General features: G+C 33.2%; 1 protein-coding gene across 1 annotated transcript in view; it reads right to left on the bottom strand.

The window, feature by feature from the left end:
* Window positions 1-23,212, bottom strand: part of LOC111148283 (adaptor related protein complex 3 beta 1 subunit) — a 278,207-nt gene that overhangs the window by 131,742 nt on the left and 123,253 nt on the right. Inside the window, exons 8-14 of the mRNA XM_022504764.1 lie at window positions 22,222-22,377; window positions 18,006-18,103; window positions 16,844-16,898; window positions 16,688-16,759; window positions 14,278-14,340; window positions 11,019-11,151; window positions 4,355-4,464 (exon numbers count right to left, since the gene is read on the bottom strand). Coding sequence (XP_022360472.1) covers window positions 4,355-4,464; window positions 11,019-11,151; window positions 14,278-14,340; window positions 16,688-16,759; window positions 16,844-16,898; window positions 18,006-18,103; window positions 22,222-22,377 — 687 coding nt within the window. The remainder of the gene's footprint in view (window positions 1-4,354; window positions 4,465-11,018; window positions 11,152-14,277; window positions 14,341-16,687; window positions 16,760-16,843; window positions 16,899-18,005; window positions 18,104-22,221; window positions 22,378-23,212) is intronic.

The following is a 23,212-nucleotide window of genomic DNA, read 5'->3' on the forward strand; positions in this document are numbered from 1 at the left end:
GGTTTTTATCATGAAAGGATGTTATATTTTGTCAAATGCTTTTTCCTGACTCTATTCAGATAATCATGTGATTTTTGTCTTTCAGCTTATTAAAGTGATGTATTGAATTTATTGACTTGTATACAGTAAACCATCTTTGTGTGCTAAGGATAAATCCGATTTGGTCATGGCATATAATCCTATTAAAGTGTTCCTGAATTCAGTTTGCTAATATTTTGCTGAAATTTTTTCCATCTATATTCATCAGGGATACCGGTCTACAGCTTTCTTCTCTTGTGGTATCCTATTTGCTTTTGGTATCAAAATAATACTGGCCTTGCAGAATGGGTCTGGAAGTGTTCCCTCCTGCTCATTATTTTGGAAGAGTTTGAGGATTAGTGTTAATTCTTTCTTTAAATGTTTGGTAGAATTCTACTCTTGGTAGGTTGTGTGTTTCTAAAAATGGCACCCATTTCTTCTAGATTATGTAATTTGTTGGCATATAATTGTTTATAGTAGTCTCTGATAATTCTATATATTTCTATAGTATCAGTTTTAATGTCTCCTCTTTCATTTCTAATTTTATCTATTTATTTTTTCTTTCCCTTAGTCTAACTAAAGGTTTGTCAGTTTTGCTTATCTTTTCAAAGAACCAGCTCTTAGTTTTATTGATCCTTTCTGTTATTTTTCTGGTCTCTATTTCATTTATTTCTACCGTGATACTTATTTTTCTTCTTCTGCTGGCTCTGGGTTTTAATTAAATGTAGTTCTTTGAGGGGTGCCTGGGTGGCTCAGTTGGTTAGGCAACTGCCTTCAGCTCAGGTCATGATTCTGGAGTCCCAGGATCGAGTCCCACATCGGGCTCCCTGTTCAGCAGGGAGTCTGCTTCTCCCACTGACCTCTCTCCTCTCATGCTCTCTCTCATGCTCTCTCTCTCTCTCAAATAATTAAATAAAATCTTAAAAAAAAATGTAGTTCTTTGAGATATAAAGTTAGGTTGTTTTTTGAGATCTTTCTAATTTCTTAATATGTGTGTTTATTGCTCTAAATTTTTCTCTCAAAACTGCTTTTGCTGCATACCATAATATTTGATATGTTGTGTTTTCATTTTCACTTATTTCAAGATAATTTTTTTCTTTTAATTTTCTCTTTGACTCAATGGTTGTTTAGAAGAGTGTTGTTTAGCTTCCACATACTTGTATACCTTTTTGCTTTCCTCTTATTGTTGATTTCCAGCTTCATACAATTATGGTCAGAAAAGAAAGTTGGTATGGTTTTAAGCTTCCTAAATTTGCTAATATCAAATCTACTCTTTTAATCCCTATACCTCTCATACACAGTTTCTGAGAGGTCCTGGCTTTGATAATTAGAATCGATAATGAGAGTAGATATAAAGACAAAGAACACTCTGGTGAGAGATTTGGTGGGAGCTCAGATGCTAACAGACTCCTGTGAGTATTATTCTTAGCTTTAAGATACACATATAACTGCCCTACGAGCTTTACTAAGACCTTGAGGGAAAGAAAATTTTGCTACCAGAGATATTAAATATTGATCCTGATGCAGCTTCCAAACTCTGCCTTAAACCACATAAATACAATCCCTCTAAAGAGACTCAGAGTATACATTACCCCATCTTCAAAGACGAAAATAATGTATTTCCCCCTAAACTACAACCCTATCACTTACAGAACATTAGTTTTAAACTTTAACCAACAATGAAAAAAAAAAAAACACCTTTAATTGAAGGGACAGACATAGTGAAGGGCAAACACAATGGAAAAGAGTTTGAAGAAAAACCAGAAAGAAGCCATGGAGAATGTTTCAAAAGGGAAGAAGCAGTATGTGAAGTCAAATGCTAACAAAAGATCATGAAAGACACTGACAGCAAATTATCCACTGGGTTTAATAAGAAGATAGTCAGTGACCCTGGAAAAGTCAGTGTTAGTGGAGTCAGGGGAGTCAAAATCAGACTGAGACAGACTGAGGAACTCTGAAAAGAGGAAATAAAATTAGAAAAAGGGAATGAAATAGGACCTAAATAATAGACAGGAGACACTTACATAATACCACGATGTGCCAGGAAATATTCTTAAGAGCATGACACATATTAACTAATTTAATATGTACAAAATATCAGGCTTTGTTTTCATTTACTATGACCATTTTAAGATGGGAAAAGTATGGAAATTTTAATGTAAAAGCACAGAGTGGATAAGCAGTGGAACAGAGTTAATATTTATTTTTTAATTTAATTTTTAAACACAATTTCAGATTTATAGAAAAGCTGGAAGAATAAAAACAACTTCTGAATACTCTTCACCCAGATTCCTCAAATGTCATCACTTTACTATATTTGCTTTAGTTTTCTATATATACACAGATATTTTGTTTCCTAAATTGAAAGAAGTTGTAGATTTATCCTTAAACATCAAAATATATCATTGCAAACTCTGTAATAAAAGGAATGCTCTTACATTTCTACAGTAAAATGATTTAAAAATTAGAAATTGAAATACTGAACCAATACTACTACCTAATCTACAGATTTTATTGAGATTTGGCCAATTATCCCTACCAAATCTTCCCAAATCCTTCACAGAAAAAGAAAATAAAAAAGTATGTGTTGCATAAAGTTGTGATATCATTTTAAACTCTCTTAATGGGAAAAAGTTCCTGAGTTTTTCTTTATGATATAGGCATTTTTAAGGAGTATAGCCAGTTATTTTGTAGCATACTCCCATTTGGGTTTGTCTCATGTTTCTTCTTCTTCTTCTTTTTTTTTTCCCAGTGTTCCAGCATTCATTGTTTATGCACCACATCCAGTGCTCCATGCAATACGTGCCCTCCATAATACCCACTACCAGGCTATCCAACCCCCCACCTCCCCCTCCAAAACCCTCAGCTTGTTTCTCAGAGTCCACTGTCTCATGTTTCTTCTTGATTATATTCAAGTCATTCACTTTTGCAAGAATTCAACAGAGCTGATGTTAAGTTCTATTCACTGTATCATATCAGGTGGTGTTTAATTACATTGCTGGCAATGTGAACCATGTTCATTTGGTTCAGGTAACACCTGCAAGGTTTCTCCATTGTAAAACTTAATAGTCTTTAATTTATGTTTTGTAATTAAGTATCATATGAGAATATACTTTGAAACTATACAAATATCCTCTGACTACCTAAACTTTTACCCCCTACTTTTTACCATTTGTTAATGAGTCTTACCTCAGTCTATTATTATTGTGATGGCTTGCAAATGGTGATAGTCTAATTCCATCATTCCTCCTACATTTATTTGTTTTGTACTGTAAGAAAGAGCTTCCCCCTCTCCCTTAATCAATCATTCATTCCAGTGTGGTCTCAACAGAGTCTTACCCTATTCAATAGGCCATAATCCTTTTACTATAATTTATTTTGTTTTCCAAATTGGCCAGTGGGAGCCCCTTCAAGCTGGCTTTTGTGTCTTTCTGACATGTCTCTATCATTCTGTGAGCATTTCCTTGCCTTTTTTGCCCAACAAGATGTTCCCAGATCATCTTATTCTTTCCTTGCCCTAGTTCTAAAATCAGCCATTTCTCGAAGCAGCCCTGTCCTTCAAGGGGTGAATGAAATTTAAAAACCAAGGTCTACCAAAAAGGAATGCAGTACTACATTCTAGAACATGCACAAACTTTGAAAACATGCTAAGTTAAAGAAGCTAGACACAAAAGGCCATTTGACATATGATTCCACTTAAATCAAATGTCCAAAATAAGCAAATCCATAGAGACAAAGTAGATTAGTTAGCTGACAAGGGCTGGACTAAAGGGAGAATCAGTTTTACTGGAATGATGAAAACATACTGGAATTACAAAGTAGTGATGGTTGCACAACCTTATGAATACACCAAAAACTGCTATATTATATGAGTGCATATTATGGTATAAAATTATATCTCAGATAAAAAAAAAAAAAAAAAACCAAGATCTAGGCACTAGGTGTGCTCATTTGTATTGAGGCATTATTGCATGCAGGCCCTCTCAAAAAAATAGATGACTGTATACTCAATATACACATTCATATGCGTATACATAAATGTGTGTGGACACACACACATTTACACACTCACACGCATCTACAATTTATAAAGTCATGAAGTTTACACTGATATCTCCATTTCCAAACTAACAATGCAGCATTTATTGCATCTTTCCCCTTTTCCAGATTTGTAATTCCCTTCCACAACAGTGTAAAATCTCAGAACCAGGATTTGAATCCAGATAGTTAAGCTCTCTCAGCCACTACATCTTAAGATGTCCATTATCCTAACAACACTATAATTTATTGACTAAAATCCAGTTAAATTCAGAAAGATCGCTTAATTGGTACTCACAGTTATACTGTCCAAGAGTTTAGCCATATGTTTAATAATTTCACCATGTTGTGCAGGTTGCATTTGCAGTAATTTCTTAATAACAACTACACTTTCAGCAACAACTATTTCTGAAAAAGAGAGATTTATTCACATTAAATATATGTAATGCAATTCAAATGCAATATTCCTGGTAAAATATGAATTTAAGTTAGCAAAATATTCTACATGTCTCAAATGACTAGGTGATAGTATAGATAGGTATAACCACGAGTATATTTCCAAACTTTGGGGGTGAATACTGTCTTAAGCAGAGGAGTATACTTTAATTTCTAACTTCTGTTGTTGCCTCCTAACTTCTGATATCCCTTTCCAATACCCACCTCTTTGAGTGAGAAAAGCAACGTGAGGTTAGATTTTGCCGCTCACCATAATATTCAAGTGTCTTTAGGTTTTAACTATAGCTTTCAAATACTTGATTTCTACCATAGGGTGGTAATCAAATAGCCACCATGTAAGTTATTTGGTTCCTATCAACTACATAGTGGGAATCAAACACCTACAATCTAAATAACTTTTTTCCAATTCTAAAGAAAACAGCAAACTAAAAACAAAAAAATTCCTTAAGGGATATGCCCAGAAAAGTGAGTATTGAAGATCATTAATGGTAAGAAGGGTGTTACTATAGAAATAGCACTGACTTCAGAGCCAGAAAGGGTGGGCTTATGTGCTGGATTGTTTCCATTTGTCCAGTGAATCCACTCTCTGCCTTTCTTGACCCACTCTTTGTCCTTAGAGGTTGACCTGTGCAGATTCCATCAACCAGACTCCCTTGTCCCTGGCTTCCAGCTATGTTTAGCTGATAGGACATACCAGCAGGAGATCAAGGGGGCAGAAGGAGAGAATTTTTGCTATCATGGATCTCTACTACCAGGTCTCCCTGGCAATGTGTACATTCTTCTACTGATAGTTTCAGTTCTTCTGAATGGCTCTCGCCTGCTGTACTGCTCACACTCCTCACACCCCTTTCCTTCAGCTCTAGTTATGATAAAGGGGCTTCCCACGGTCAATAACCTGTTAGCCTCCGGACGTTATATCATACCTTCTTGGTTTCTCTTAATCCTGCCCACATCTTATAAATAGTTCCTTCAGGGGCACCTGCGTGGCTCAGTGGGTTAAGCCTCTACCTTCGGCTCAGGTCATGATCTCAGAGTCCTGGGACCGAGCCCCAAATCAGGCTCTCTGCTCAGCGAGGAGCCTGATTCCCCCTCTCTGCCTGCCTCTCTGCCTACTTGTGATCTCTCTCTCTGTCAAATAAAATCTTTGGAAAAAATAAATAAATAAATAAATAAATGGTTCCTTCATTAAATTCTCTTCAATCATATCTTTTAAGTATGCCATCTGTTTCTTGCCAGAGCAAGAAATATATTTATTATATATATAACATTAACTAATATAATAAAACTAATATATATATTAGTATATCTATAACTAATATAATATTATTATTATAATTAACTAATATAATAATTGGTCCTGGGAGTGACTCCAAGGAAGCAGTTCCTGAAACTGGGATTCTGAGATTGAGTTATCACACTGAAGTGGCTAATTACTAGTCCAGAGTTACATTTTTGGTGGCACCAGCAGATAACTATAATCCAATTAGATTACAATTCAGAGAACTTATGGAATGATTCTTATATAAACAAATACTAATGCTACTGAAGCCAAATAAATAAGTCTACAATGCCTTAACTTATTACTTTGACATTTTTTATTAATAGGGCTTCATGGACATTAGAAATTCCCCTGGCATACACTACAAAGGTGCATTTTAATATTATACTAGAAATACCATGATTTGTGTTGCTATTCTTTTCTCTGAAAAAAAATATGTATATATATTTTAAAAGATTTTATTTATTTGTTTGACAGAGACACAGCAAAAGAGCAGGGGGAGTGGGAGAAGGAGAAGCAGGCTTTCCGCCAAGCAGGGAGCCCAATATGGGGCTTGAACCCAGGACCTGGGGATCATGACCTGAGCTGAAGGCAGACAGATGCTCAACGATGAAGCCACCCAGGGGCCCCTAAAATGTATTTTCTTACCTGGCTTTAAGAATACAAGTAAAATTTTTTATCATTTTAATCATTATTAAACATACTTATTTCAAATTACATAGCTCTTTCTCCAATAGAATGATAAATTGATGGTTATACAATGCTTTAGTTTATGATATGAGAAAATATTTTTCTCCTCTATAGTAATATATGGTAGGTACCTTATTTTCATTATTTTAAAGATGAAGAAAGACAAATGCCCTAGAACTATATGACTTTATCCAGAATTCAGAAGGTACCATTTCATCTCTAAATTCTAAGTTAAGAGGTGCAGCTACTATACAAAGACCACTGCTTTGAGCTTTGATGAAAACAAATGTTAAGATCCCGACTTTGTCAAACTTACACTCTAGGTAAGAAAAATTAAAAGTAATTACTATGCAAAGTAAAATATGGTAAATGTGGCTTTAAGAATCCACAGTATAAAATTTTTTAATTTTTAAAATGTATTATTTCAAAACTAGACAAAGAAAAATATTGTATAATTTTAATTATACACATGGAGAGGCAGGATTGGCTATAGCTGAAAAATATATTTGGTATCATTTATCTTTTGATGCTGTATTACTTTCCTATTGTTGTTATAAATTACCACAAACTTAGTGGCTTAACACAATACAAATTCAGTGTCTTACAGTTCTTGAGTTAGAAGTTAACAGTTTAGACCTTAAGGGGCTAAAAGCAAGATGTCAATAGGACTACCTCTCTATGGAGGTTCTAAGAGAAAATCTATTCTTTGCCTTTTCTAACTTCTACAGGTTGTTCACATTCCTTGACTCAAGGTCCTGATCTAGCAATGGCATCACTTCAATCTCTGCTTCTGACATCTGACTTTCTTGACCTCCCTCCTTTTCTTAAAAGGACCCTTCTGATCTCCATCTCAAGAATCTTAATCACATCTGCAAAATCCCTTCTGCCATGGAATCCCTTCTGCCCACAGGTTCTGGGCATAATAACCTGGACGTCTTCAGCAGGGGTCTTTATTCACCCACCCCATGTGCCCTCTCACCCCTTCATGTAATTCCACCCTACTTTTCTTTTACTCTATCTCCTGTTTTTCAAAGACCACAGGACTGTAGTGCTGTTCTACCAGAAGCACAAAATGATCCTGTGTTCTGGACCTTTCCTAGCTTCTTCTTTGTTCTTAACAAGACTTAAGGGTCCTTACTGTAAGAAATAGAGCCTACTATTTTTATTTTTTTAATTTAACTTCACTTTGGTAAGAACTCTTAAAATGAGATCTACCCTCTTACAAAACTTCATCTGCATTATTGTTGATTATAGGTATAATGTTGTACAGCAAATCTCTAGAGCTTATTCAGCTTACTTAACGGAAACATTATGTTTGCTGTTTAGTAATTCCCTATTTCCCTTTTCCCCCACCCCTGGTTACTATCATTCCACTCTCTGATTCTATGAATTTGACTATTTTAGATATTTCACACAAGTGGAATCATAAAGTACTTGGCTTTTTGTGGCAGGTTTATTTCACTTAGCCTATGCCTTCAAGGTTACTACAGTGTACTATTGCCATCATTTTCCAAATGAAGAATCTGAAGCACAGGGAGATCGAGTAATTTATTCAAGATAACATTAACATTCAAACATAGGTAGTCTAGTTCTACATGCAAGCAGACAGCCCCCAACAGAGTAAGTGGTCAATACACAGAAAAACTATAATACACTTGTTTTATATTACTGTCTCCCTTCATTAGACTGTTAACTCTGTAAAAGCAGGAACCTTTTATAGGCTGAATGAATATCTTAGTCACCTATTTAACACTTACTAAAAACCCCAACTATATTCAAGTTCTCAATAAACATTTACTGAATTATATAAAACTCAATGAAATAAAAAATAGTCCTCTGCCCCAATCCTTTTAGTTTACAGTAGATGGTAAATTTATTCAGCCAAATGAAATGCAGATTTCTCATAAAGATCCCTGAGAAATTTGTCATATTAATCTCAGATAGTGATACTGAATTGTTTTAGGCAAGCTTCAAGTCTGCCTTGAAAAGTCCTCTCCATGTCAAGAAGGGAGAAGTCAGTAATATTAAAAAAAAAAAAAAAAAAACCAAAACATTGGGCACCTGGGTGGCTCAGTGGGTTAAAGCCTCTGCCTTCAGCTCAGGTTATGGTCTCAGGGTCCTGGGATCGAGCCCCACATGGAGCTCTCCGCTCAGGGGGAGCCTGCTTCCTTCTCTCTCCCTGCCTGCCTCTCTGACTAATTGTAATCTCTATCAAATAAATAAACAAAATCTTTAAAACAAAAAAACCTACAGGTCTAAAAACAGTGTGTTAAATATATGTAAAAAAAACAATGGAGCCTAGAGGCTGCCCCTAAGGGTTTAATATACATTATCTGAACAGATGAGCAGATATTTGTATTAACATAAAATCAAGAGTTACAGATCTTAGAGCTTCAAAAGATCCTAGAGATTTTAAAGAAACTGAGGCCTCATTCTAGATACCTATTTCTAAGAACAGATCTTTTAATAGAAGAAAGGAGTTCTGTTGTCAGGATTGGCCATTTTTAAGTTAAAAATATTATTACTTTCCTTAATGCTACTGATTTTAATAAAAATATTCTCCTTATTTGTTTTACTAATTTTAATGAGGTTTCCAAATGACAAAAGTATACTCATATGAAAAAGAATTAAAGAATCAGAAACTATAGGCTAATGATGATTATACAACCAAAATCTGAACAATTAAAGTTTCTAAATATTAAACTACAGAGAAAAAAGCCATTGTTATAATGATGGTTTTGATTTATCAAAAACAAAAGCCTAAACATCAAAATATCAGAGTTTAAATAAGTAAATTCTCCTACTTTTAAGAGTGAATATAGATTATTTTAATCTCTCATCACATAATTACAAAACAATCTATTCTTTCCTTCAAAGTGCTACTGGGGTAGAATACTCATTATTTAAATGAAAATCAATAAAAGGTATTTTTCAAGAAATTAATATATTACAAAACTGAAGTAGAGATAATTGCTTTAAAATCTACAACAATTTCACATGAGAAAAAAAGGTCAAAAACTAAAATTCAGAAACCTTGAATATATTTTGTATTTAAAAGAACTAATGAGTGTTCTCATTTACAGTACTTTTTGTATGCAACTGAATTTTAAAAGAAAAATTACCCTGGTAAATCTTGGTTCATAATCTTTAATGTTCTGGAAATATTTTCCCAAGAAATGTATCATAAATAATAGACTAGAAGGTCATTATTAAGATACAGGTAATAAAACATGTTTTTCAACTCATATTTTAAAGTGTAACACAGAAATAGAGACAAAAAGAATGAAAAGTAGAAACAAGTAAAATGAATGACATTTAGCATCCTAATCTCCTCTAGTTACTTTCTATAGTCAATTAAAAAAAAAACACACTTTCCTTGAAAATTTTTGTTGCCACTTAGTTTTAATATTACATGTAGAAAAACGTTCTATCCATCATATTATCTTGAATTTATAGGATTAAAGTTTATAATTTTATGTTCACAATAAAAAAATCACTCTAAATTGGGCTAAATTTTGTTTCAGTTTTTTCATTAGAAGTAGTGATCACAATAGTATAATTTTCTAAAGAGATTTACATGTGGGATTTGATAATTAGGGATAAAAGAGTTATTTAGTGAAAATACAAATAATAATATAAATAAAATTTAAATATAATCAATTCTCTTACATTTCAACTTATGCTTCCTATGTCCTATATGCCTATGTTTAAATATGACATATTTATACTTAGAATTCCACAAATCATTTCAATGATTTTACACAGAAAATTGAGCTTTTCCTAAAAAGAATCTGTTTTAATCAAATATACAATTATAATAAAAATCCTCTACATAAATTATTATAAAGGTGAAAGGGACTAATACTGATCTTTCTCCAAATGGCTTTATTTATTCTAAAGTCATACCACAGACTTTTTACCACAGAACAGTATGAAATCTAGATTATGCATTTTACTGGTTATCACCTATCAAGTTTTACAAAATGTTTACATGTTGTTTGGCTTAAAAACACAAAGTTGTTGCAAACTGATGACTTTTAAATTGAATTTAATATTGAATATAAAATTATTAGCTGAATTTCTGGGAAAAAAAAACTCTGAAGGTACACAATAAACATACTTTTTTCATCTAGCCACTCCATGTTATAGTCATTTGCCTGCTTTTAGCACCCTCTGCAGGTGAACCAATATTATACATGACTTATGTGTCATTACAAGCCATAAAATATAACCTTTGTGGAAAAGGCATAATGAAGGTGATTAAACTGTGAAGAAATAAAATAAACAAACTACAGTTTCTTAGTTCTATTTAGGAAAAACAAATACCGTTTGCAACTTTATTATCTAATTTACTAAAACACCACAAAGGTGTGTGTGTGTGTCTTTCTATTTCGAGGATAAATTGCTACTCTCATCATGATCATGCTACTGACATACAGGAAACACTAAAATGAAATGTTAAAAAATGTTAGAATTTGAAGATCATGCCAAGAGTACTCAAACGATAAATTACTTGAAAATAAAATTATCAACTTACCATCTCTGTTGGACAACAGACATACCAGGCCATTGAGACATGTATCAGTGACTTCTGAGATGTTGGTTGCACATCTGCCTATGGTTTGAATAGTGGCTGCTGCAAACTGTTTATCCTGGCTTTTCACGTAGGTCTAAAAAATAGCATTTCAATTAGTTTATACTTTGGTACCATCAAGTGAACAAAAAGATATACTAACTTTGTCAAAAATACAAATTTTAGAATCTATAATATTCTCATTTATATGCACAACAGGGCCAACTGATGACTTAGCTTAATTTAATTTTGTTTTTTTACTTAAAGAATGTGCCTATAGAAGAGGCACATTTTCAAGCCAGGTTCATTCACCTGTGGCCACAGAGGCTTGTGACTCCAAAACAGATAGTGGGGAGCAGTCACCCAAAGACAGCAATTAGTTTAAGTGCAAGGTTGAAAGAGATGATGAGAACTCTCTCTTTGGAGGTTTCAGTTCATTTAACCAGCAGCATCTGTGAATCTATGAAAAAAAGGGTTGTTTTTTCAGAGACACTGAATCTAAAGTTGGGAGAAGAGGAGGAAAAGGACAAATACACTAATGACAAACATTTTCAAAATGTTATCTGAATGGCAATAAAACTATAATAACTACAATGAGCAGTATTGCAATAAAGACTTTAAATATACTCAGTCTGTAACAGAATTCCCTACTTTTGAAATAGATTTTCTTTAAAAGAATGTTTTAAAAACATACTGTAAACTATTTATTTATATAAACTTAAAAAGAAATCACTGATTTAACAATAGCAAGTTAAAAGAGCTTTATAAAATTTAATATAGCCCTAAAGAGTTTCACTTTGATTATAAGTTTCCTAATTTAAAAACTCAGCTTTTCTTATTTACAGAAATAAATATGCTTTAAATATGCATACTTATATTTATATATTATAGTGTATTAAACAAAATTTAAAATTCTATTTTCAACTGAATTTTTTAAAATTTATTTATTTTTGAGTAAGCTTTGCTCCCAATGTGGGGCTTGAACTCACGACCCTGAAATCAAGTGTCACATGCTCTACTGACTGAGCCAACCAGGCATCCCTCGACTGACATTTTTAAAAAAAGATTCCCAACTTCAAATAAGATGTACATAATGTATAATTAACACTATGGTTATTTAACATACCAAAAAGGATGTACATTTAAATGGTGTCAAAATGACAAATAAAAAAAAAAAATCTAAGAATATCTAAAGCCATACAGATTTTGTGAGAACAGCACAAAGAACAAGATTAAATACTGAAGAAATAAATTACACAAATTCTCTTAGTTCCATGTGGGAAAGATCATTTGTATTTTAACAGCTTCCCAGTTGATGACCTAATTTCCTCAATTACAAAAAATATCTTTAAAAAATTCTCTATTTTGGGACACCTGGGTGGCTCAGTGGGTTGAGGCCTGTGCCTTCGGCTCAGGTCATGATCCCAGGGTCCTGGGATCGATCCCCGCATTGGGCTCTGTGCTGAGCAAGGAGCCTGCTTTCTCCTCTCTCTCTCTGCCTGCCTCTCTGCCTACTTGTGATCTCTGTCTGTCAAGTGAATGAATGAGATCTTTGAAAAAAAAAAAGGAAAAAAAAATTCTCTATTTTACTCAAAAAGGAACATAACCTATAACCCACACAAATGAGGTACAAATATTGACAGTGATAAAAATAGATACATAAAAAGTGTATCAGAAAGTATAACTAAACAATGGCCTTATTAAAAATGCTGATCTTAATTGAAATGGCCAGATTACCAATATTTTGAGATAGGTTCAATATGTCACCTCTGTATAACTAAACAATGCCATAAAACTGCCTGAGATTCACTGCCTATCTCCCCAGTAAACTTGACTTAAGCAGGAAGCTGATAGCAAAAGGACAGCCCAACTGATTACCTACAATAAGAAAAAGGACAAACAAAAACACTGAGACAAAAATTAAAAACTTAAATATATATATATATAAAAGCAAATTTATAAAAATGAAGTAAAAATCCAATCTAACCAATGTTCTATAGCTATGGATTACTGGATAAAAACTTGAGATACTATATTTTCTGGCATACATAAATATGACTAGATATCCAAAACATCCTAATTTTTAAAAATTATTTATTTATTTTGGGAGGGCAGGGCAGAGAGAGAAGAGAGAGAATCTCAAGCAGGTTCTACACCCAGTGTGGAGCCCAAAATGGGGCCCCACATCACAAGCCTGAAATCATGACCTTAGCCAAAATCAGGAGTTGGATGCTTAACCAACTTAGCCAGCCAGGCACCCCAAAACATCCTAATTTTATAAGAAATTCTTCTAGAAAAATAAATACCATGGAAGTACAGCAATCCAGTTATAAAATTATAAACTATGGACATGCTATAATATTCTACTACTCCTGTTAAAAGTATAAGATCATACAATTTAAAAAATCCAGTATCTATTTGACTAAAAAGAAATTTAATATAGTTATACAGGAGGATTATAGCAACAAAATAAATGAAATCAATAAAAGTTGGGGGTTAACAAAAACTGTGATTTGCGCGTAGCATGTGGTACATTTTCACTAAGAAAACTGCTGATGAGGTAGAAAATTCATAATACTGATAGGAGATTTTCTGTTGCTATCCTGTACCACTAAGTCTCCAGAGCTGACCCCTCCATCTTAAAGTGCATATATCCATGAGATAGTTTTTGAATAGTATTTTTTAAGGGTGTTTGGCAGGGAGGCACCTCATCCATATGCATTAATGGTTTTAAAAAGTACAACAAAACAAAAATAATGACAAAAGCATCATAACAGGAGCAATTTTAGACCAAAAATACATAAAGCTAAGAGGACATTATCTGAAGAGAGATAGGACAATTAAACAGGACAACTAGGTAAAAAGTGAAGCCACTTTCATGAATGCAGAGTATGGAATGGACTAGTGATGATGACAGCAGAGACATGGAATCCTTACCAGTAATATAATGTAATTTAAAACAACAACAACAACAACAAACAGTAATAAACCAGTCTTTCAAATGCTGTGAAAACATGAAAGGGACTACTATTTCCCTTAAATTTAGAATTTGTAGCTAATGTTGATTCATGAAAATTTACAAATTTCATAGTTCTCAATCTTGTCCCAAATCACTGTTTTATTTAACACAATTACCTATTTGTAAATTGAGAAAGATATATATTTGACTGTAAACTAAACAAATGTTTTAGAAGTTACTTTATAACCAGCAGTGTATACAAACCTGAAATTCTCGGAGAAGAGTTGATATGTTGGCTTCATTTGCCAAGTTTGTCAAAATTTCAAGCTATAGTAGAAAAAAGAAAGAGTAACATTGTAAAGCACAAAGAAAAAGGATTAATTTAATAAAGACAAGGCAATGAATAGAATGGTAATTTTTGTTTTTAAAAAGTCACACTGTTACAAATGTTGTGAGGCATTATACCTTTCTGGTGAATTTTGTCTTCCTACATCTCCAAGCAGAGAACAAGTAATTACATAATTTTCAAAAACAATTAGGAAAAAGAGAATCCTCCATCTTCCCTGTTTGTCCCAACTTTATAATTTATATCTAATTAACCTGAACAATTTCAGGTAGTTTGTTGCTTTTTTTCCCTTTATTAATAAAGCTAGAAAACAACTTACCCTCCATGTACTACCTCTGTTTTCCAGATACCAATTAATTCTTAGATTTGTTCTCATTTATCCTACCATCCCAAATACTTGGACATTTTAATTCTCTCTTCTTGATTCATAGTTATAAAAAGATGTAATTAAAAGTCTATCTCCAATAGGCTCAATAAAAACGTTTCAGTTCTTCCTCGTAAAAAATATTCAAGCTATCTGAAGGAAAGCATGAAAAAGGAAAAAAGGGGGACACCTGGGTGGCTCAGTGAGTTAAAGCCTCTGCCTTCGGCTCAGGTCATGATCCCAGGGTCCTGGGATCAAGCCCCACGTTGGGCTCTCTGCTCAGCGGGGAGCCTGCTTCCTCCTCTATCTCTGCCTGCCTCTCTGCCTACTTGTGATCTCTATCTGTCAAATAAATAAATAAAATCTTAAAAAAAAAAAAAAGAAACAGAGAACAGACAGGACAAATAGAAAACAAAACACAAGATGTATGTGTGATGTATATATACACATAGTCATATCACAAATTACATTAAAAATAAATGGTCTAAACACTCCAATTAAAAGGGATAGATTGTAGAGAAGTTCCATATGTATTTTCAGTACTAGTCATTTTTCATATATATGTACTGGAAATATCTTTTTCCCAGATCACGGCGTCACTCTGCATTTTATTTTGATGAAAACATTTTAAATATTTTTTAAGATTTTATTTATTTATTTGTCAGAGAGAGAGACAACAAGTGAGTACAAACAGGCAGAGCACCAGGCAGAGGGAGAAGCAGGCTTCCTGCTGAGCAAGAAGCCCGATGTGGAACTCTATCCCAGCACCCTGGGATCATGACCTGAGCCAAAGGCAGACACTTAAAAACATTTTCATTTTTATATAATTAAAAAAAAAAAAAAACAATCTCAAACATATAGAAGAGGTAAAAAGAACTATTTTGATCTGAATCGTTTGAGAGTTGCCAATCTGACACCACATCATCCCCAAATACTTCTGTGTATATTCCCTATAAACAAGGACATTGTCCTACAGAACATAATAGGATCAAGAAAATTAACACTTATACATACCTCCATGCAATCATCACTTCCATTAAGTTTCATTAATTATCTCAATCATAATAAAAGGATCCAATTCAGTATCAGACATTCAGTTTTATCTTTAGTCTCCTTTTGCCTGAAATTTTCTCTGTATTTTTCTGACCTTCACAACCTTGACATTTTTGATGACTGCAAACCAGTTATTTTCTAAAATATCCTACAATTTTGATGTGTATTAGATTTCCTTATGATTGAACCCAGTTTTCATGTGAGTAACCAATCATTCCAATATATGCTGAAAAGTCCATCCTTTCCACATTGGTTTGTAAGGTCTCCTCTATTATATAGTACATCTTCATATACAGGGATGTTTCCACACTTTCTTTTCTATCCCACTTATTTTTCTGTCTAAATATCACAGTTTTAATTATCATAACTTTATATCCCTATGTTCTTTAGTGTAGTTATTATTCCCTGAACATAACGCTCTTTCATAATCTGTTAGCATAAACTGCTCTCTTCTCCTACTCAGACCCTACAACCACCTCCCATTCAATGTACCAACAAGAACAAAAAATTTCACAAAAACATTATTCTTTTAAAATCCACTCAAACATCAACTTTTCCACAAGTCTTTTCTAAATCCTAGAAACTTAACCCTATTTTTCTATCCTGCACAATACTCAATTCAAATCTCTGTAATATCACTTTAAAAACACAGTGCTGAAATTATCTACTTGTCCAGTGTAAAAAGCATTATTCAAGGTGCAGGTAGCATGTATAAACTTAGTATTATTAAGATGCAGCAGCATTTATTATAACTGGATATAATAATAAAGTTTAGAAAGTATAAAGAAAATCCCTAAAAGTATCTGTGTTTCTGGAAATGCAGGTCTCCATTTTACAGATGCTAGAAGCTAGAGCAGTATCTTCAAAATAAAGATGTACTAAGGGTAGTTGAAAAATAAAAGCATGTGTACCTTCAGTGTCTTGATCATAGTTGGATCAGTTGATCGAACATAGAAACTCTTCAGATAAGGTTCAAACATACCCTTTATAAAAAGAAATATATAAATACATTTATGGTTTTAATGCATTCATTTCTCCCTTGAATTATGTGTTCATAATGTACATACCTTTCTTTGAATTGACATAGTTGCTATATTCTGTAGGACAATATACTGCACCTCCCTAAAAATGAAAGGAGAATTTTCATTGGATATATTTTCCAAGTAAGTACCTTTATGTAAACAGTATATTAAGCCAAAAAAAAAAAAAAGGCAGTAAGTTTCAAACTGAACTCAAATATTAAACAGTTTTTAGCAAATCTTAGGTATTTATGTCTTCTTTTTAAACACATTTTCCTGTAAACTAATAAATAAGATTTGATTCATCATGTGGAAAAGTTAAAACCTATTTTACAATACTGTATTCCTAAGATGTAAAGCCAAAACTACAGCTGCTCTGAACACATTCAAGAAAGGTGTTCTTAGGGCTAACAGAATAAACATGATCATAGCATTTATATAAACTCTTGATCAGATGATCACCATGTCACTCAGTTCTGACCAGAATGAATAGATTAAAAAAAAAAAAAAAGCTGTGTTATTTTATGTCCAAATATCTAAGAAATGAATGTAGAAGTTAATGTGATATAAAGCTTCACGTGAAAAATGCATTCCAGAACCTTCTGATAGCCTTTGAACTAGTTACAGAAAAGAAAAAATTACTGAACTGAGAAAAAGGAAAAGAATGACCATGTATAAAGACATGGTCTTTACACACAAAGAACCCTAAACACAAAAGTGTTTAGGTCCTAAGCACAAAGAATATCACTAAGGAATGGCAAAAGTCAGTCTAGAGTTAAGTAGCTGAGGCGCTAAGGTCTTGTTACATGTAATCTTTTCCCCCCAACTCTATTAGCAGAAGTAAGCACTCAATGAAGGAAATTTTAAATTTAAAGTAACTAATTATAACAAAATATTCAGGGTAAGCTAAATAGCTGAAACTGTTTTGTAATTCTTAAAACAGAGAAAACAAAACAACAATAAAAATCTGATCTTAAACATTGCCAAAATATTTTCAATCTCTTTAGGCTTGAGTTTAAGAGAAATTTTATATTTATCACCAACTTAGAGATAAACTGTATAAAGGCTTGTATGATGACCCCTTAAGTATGAAATCTTATAGACAGAACACAGAGTCATGTAATAAGTGTCTAAAAGATAGATTAGTTGTTCAAACACTACTTTTGAAGCCACACAAAAGAAAAAAAAAACAAATAAAATCATGTCCTACCTATTACTACGAAGTAAACGCACTAGTGATTTCGAAATGATGCCAACTTCAGACTTTGGTGATATGTGCCAATACAGCTGAGCAACTGCCATAACCACCTAAAAGATAAAGCATAAAAACAATAAGAACTATAAACATGGGAGCACTCTACAGCTTTGAAGTACATTCTTACATATTGTTTACTCCTATAAAATTCCTGTTAAGTAAGAGGAATATGCTACTACCCTTTGAAGCAGGTTGAACAGTGTCCTCCCAAGAATTCATATCTACCTGAAGAATGTGACCTTACCTGGATAAAAGACTTTGCAGATATTATTAAGGTAATGCTGGAGAGGAGATCACACTGGATTAGGGTGGGCCCTAAATCCAGTAAGTGTCCTTATAAAGAAAATTATACACACAGACACATTAAAGAAGGCAATGTAAAGATGGAGGCAGAGACTGGAGTGATGAATCTATAAGCCACTGAGTGCGGATTGCAGGCAATCACTATAAACTAGCAAAAGGCAGTTTCTCCTGTAAAGCCACCAGAAGGAACAAACCCTTTGATGCCTTGATTTTGGACTTCCACTTTCTCACTAAAAAGTGAGAAAATACATTTCTGTTGTTCTAATTCACCTGGTTTGTGGTAATTTACTATGACAGCCCTAGGAAACCAATACATCATTGAGAAAGAAAAGAGATGTTATCAGAAAACAGATGTTAAATGAACTACCGAAAGTCTGCCTGCCAGTATGCAGCAAAGCTTTACATAACACTCCAAACCCCATACTCTTCCTAACACTGCTGCTCTGAGATTGGGAATATTTTAAAAGTTGTAAGTATGCCTTTCCAAATGAAGTCTAAATACTTTTGAAAAAGTAACAAGTAAACTGAAAATTTTAAAAATCAGTACATTAAATTTATGAACTCTACTAAAATAATTCCTCTAAAGCAACAGCATTTGAAATAATCTTTTGTTTTCAAAATGCAGAACCTTAAAAACAGTCTTTGCTTCAAAGCCATTATAAGGGTGATGAGAACTTCTGTCATAAAATATAAGAGAACTATGTTTCCCCCACATGCCTCTACACTTAGATTCAGAGATCAAAAGTCCAAACTGAAAAGTGATCCAGTTTAACCTGTGACAAATGCAGAGAGTTACAGTAGTTATATCATCTTGACTTTAGCTCAAAAAACATTAATACTACTTTACTTATGCTTGTTCTATAAGGTTCTAACAAATATATGGCAGTAGTTTTATATACACTTAAAGAGTATACAGCAGCTGAGGGTGCTTGAGATAAAAGGAGTTCCTTCCAAAACTAAGAAACATTTTTAAAATGTTTTTATTCTAGGGGCACCTGGGTGGCTCAGTGGGTTAAGCTGCTGCCTTCGGCTCAGGTCATGATCTCAGGATCCTGGGATCAAGTCCCGCATCAGGCTCTCTGCTCAGCAGGGAGCCTGCTTCCCTCTCTCTCTCTCTCTGCCTGCCTCTGTGTACTGTGATCTCTCTCTCTGTCAAATAAATAAAATCTTTAAAAAAAAATGTTTTTATTCTATTTATTTATTTTTTAAAAGCACTTTAAAAAAAATACTGCTCACAGAGTCCCAAATTTACTGTTTCTTGGCCCACTGCTGTACTTTTTTTTTACAAGGCTGATTTATAGCTTTCAGATATCACTTGGCAATTGAGGAACTTAAGGATATTTTATTTCTTCACTTGTGATCCACAAATACACTGTAATTATTGAACAAACTGTCCTGAATTTAAAATCTTATAAAATAAGGGCACCTGGGTGGTTCCGTTGGTTAGGCATCTGCCTTTGGCCCAGGTCACGATCTGGGACTAAGTTCCATGTCAGGCCCCCTGCTCAACAGGGAGTCTGCTTCTCTCTCTGCCCCTCCCTCTCCCCCATCTCATGCTCTCTCTCTCTCTCTCTCCAGCTTGCTCTCTCTCAAATAAAAATTTTTAAATGTTAAAAATATTTAAAAAATAGTATCTTATAAAATTTCTATGACTGACTTAATCTACAAGTAGGTAATAGTCATTTTTACAAATACTAAAGTATACAGTTGGCTAATAAGTATTAGTATATAATAGAAAAGAAAGCAAAACTTAATTGTAATGTATTTTACAGAAATTAAGCCCTTTTCTATTAAAAATTGTCCAATGCTACTAGCAAGAAAACTGTACTTTCTATATATGTCAATGTTTTAAAGATTCTAGATGCCACTCAGTATGTAATCTCTTCTACTATACTAATTAGGGCACTCCCTCAAGCCCACAAGGTGTACATACTCTTCTTTTCCCCTAGTATTTACAAATCTAAAAGTTTCAAGTTGCTTCCATAACCAGAATTTGAAATCTATAGTCTAATTTGTAAAAGCCAAGAGGGTAACTCCCATATCTCCAAAGTCCAAAATGACTAAAATATACAAATAGATGGGTCCTCTACAGTTAAATTATGTGCATTCATGATAAAGTATATCCTATAAGCACTTTTCTATTCCTAACTACTCTTACCACTTTTGCCTTATCTACAGTTAGGATAGCCTCCCCACACTCTGCTGACAATGCCCCTTATCTCCAAATCAATACACAGCACTGACCAAGTTTCCTGAAAAAAATTCTCAAAGTTTCTCCTATAACTGTGAGTCAGGCTAGAAGAAGGAAATCTACTCACAATCCTTCAACAGTCAACCTTTATATGTACTTAGCAGCACCAAATTAGTAGGACAGCAAAATATATTGGGACAAAAAGTAAATTACTCTATTTGGTATATATCAAATAAGTACGGAATTAAAACATACTGGGGAAAAAAGTACAAACTACTTCTATTTGTTTCACCATTTTTGACCAGTAAGTATTTGGACTATAAAATCAATTCCCAAGATAAAGATAAACAGTGAGTCAACTATAAAGAGAGTTTTAGGTGACAAGTTACAGCTACTTAAATACAATCTGCCTAAGCTGGGCTCACTGAAATATAACCATGTTTTACAACATTAGTAAAATAACATTTTTTTAATTACTGTGTATGGTTATTTAATAATGATATAGAAACTAAATTATCAGGTATAAGATAAAAACTTCTGCCAATTACTAAGATACACAGACAGAGCTCTAAGCTCTAAATCAGCACATATTGGAAAACTTAAAATAACTCACATTTTCAAAGTTTTTATTAGTTGAATAGAACCATTCATTAAGAACATTTTTTAAATTAACAATATTGAGAAAATGTTTTACCTGACTCCATCAAATGTTTAGATATAACTGCCAGTTAACAGGTAACACAGAGCACAGAAGAAAAAATTAAATAGCACTATAAAGTAAGCAAAGAGAAAACCCTGAAGAACATTCCACAAGACTTGGGAGGTTTAAGAGCTGTAACAACCAGGTACTATACATACTGGTTTAGATTACCTATTTATAAAAGATACTTTAAAATAAACTGGTATTAAATGAGATGAAATTTTATTGAATAGAGAGGACTGACTAGGGAAAAAGGTTAAAAAAGTACTATGTACAGTATGATTTTTACCTTGGTTTAAAGAATATGTATGTATAGATCAACACACATGTGAATATATGTATATTTATGCAGAAAAAGGGTCTGGAAGAAAATGCATCAAAACATAACAGTGATTTCTGAGTGATGGGAATATGATGTTTTAATTTCTTTAAAGTTTTGCTGGTCCCTATTTCCTAATTTTTTATTGTGCACATAAATAAATGAAATATAAAGTGTATTTAAACCAAAAAGATGTAAAACAAAAGAAAACAAACTCAGGAGACAAATGAAAATGATTTTTAACTGCTATTCCTACCAGTTAATATTTTTTAGGTATGAGGCATTATGCTAGACACTTTCTTTATATGTTAGTCTCTTAAAAACTCCTATTAGGTTCACATGAATATTATGGACTGAAAGCAGATTAAGTACTCTCAACTACAACCAAGTAACAGAAATATGCAGTCTTCCAACCCAATGAGAAACATATTAAGCTCATATATTAGGAAAAGCCAATTAACAAAACCACAAAAGTAAATGAAGTCCAATATAACTACGAAAACAAGTATTCTCATCAAAACTGATTTTTTTGGTGTATGATCAAATAAATAAACAAATGCTCCCTTAGCACACTGAAATATTGTTCACTGAACTTACATACTTTTAACAACTGTTTTAAAAAATCCATATATTATTTCTTGTAAGGGTTTTAACATACCGCTGCATTCCTGCTCTGAAGCAAAGGCTTTGTATTCCGAATTAAAAGTCTATGGTCTGGATCCATAGTATATGGCTTTTTCCTTTGGTCAGTCTTTTCCTTCTGTTCATCATCAGATTCATAAAAATTCTTTTCATTGTCTTCTAAACCATCATCCTGAAAGAAATACAAAGAAAACATTCTTTTTTAACATCTACAATCATGATAGTATTTTATCATAAAATATCTCTGTTGAAAGGAATTTGAAAATCTTATGCTACCTGTATAAAAGAAAGGCCTTGCTTTTTCTCACATTTTGTAACAATGTAACTGTCCTTTAGTGCTATACATAATATTTCTTTTCTGTTATATAGTAGGCCTCTGAAATATTAAATCCTCATAGATATATCCATAGCTGACTAAAGGCAAAACTTGACCATGAGACTCTAACAAAGCTGTAACAGAAGATTACCTAAAACCTGAGAACTATTTCCATACATTATCAGTCACTCTGTAACTGGATCTAAAAGTCAGAACAGGGGCGCCTGGGTGGCTCAATGGGTTAAGGCCTCTGCTTTCGGCTCAGGTCAGATCCCAGGGTCCTGGGATCGGGCCCCGCATGGGGCTCTCTGCTCAGCGGGGATCCTGCTTTCCTTCCTCTCTCTCTGCCTGCCTCTCTGCCTACTTGTGATCTCCGTCTGTCAAATAAATTTAAAAAATAAATAAATAAAAAAATAAAAGTCAAAACAAAGAGAACTGTTTCAACTGCAGCATGCATAAAAGAAATCATAATAAAACTTGACAGGTTAAAAACTAGTGTTTATGTCCCTGTGTTGTCAAGAAAGGCTCAGTTTGATACTTAATGTATATTCACAAGGGTTGATTCTATATTTTTGCTTTGTACAAATTACTTTGTAATTTGAATTCATTGTTATCTCTGTCAAAATCTGCCTAAAGGCATTTAGTCTTAAAAATAAACAAACAAAAAGCATTAAAAGACAATAATTCTACC

The sequence above is a fragment of the Enhydra lutris genome, unplaced genomic scaffold (genome assembly GCF_002288905.1).
Source record: "Enhydra lutris kenyoni isolate GAN:26980312 unplaced genomic scaffold, ASM228890v2 scaffoldscaffold19, whole genome shotgun sequence".
Classification (NCBI taxonomy): Eukaryota; Metazoa; Chordata; class Mammalia; order Carnivora; family Mustelidae; genus Enhydra; species Enhydra lutris.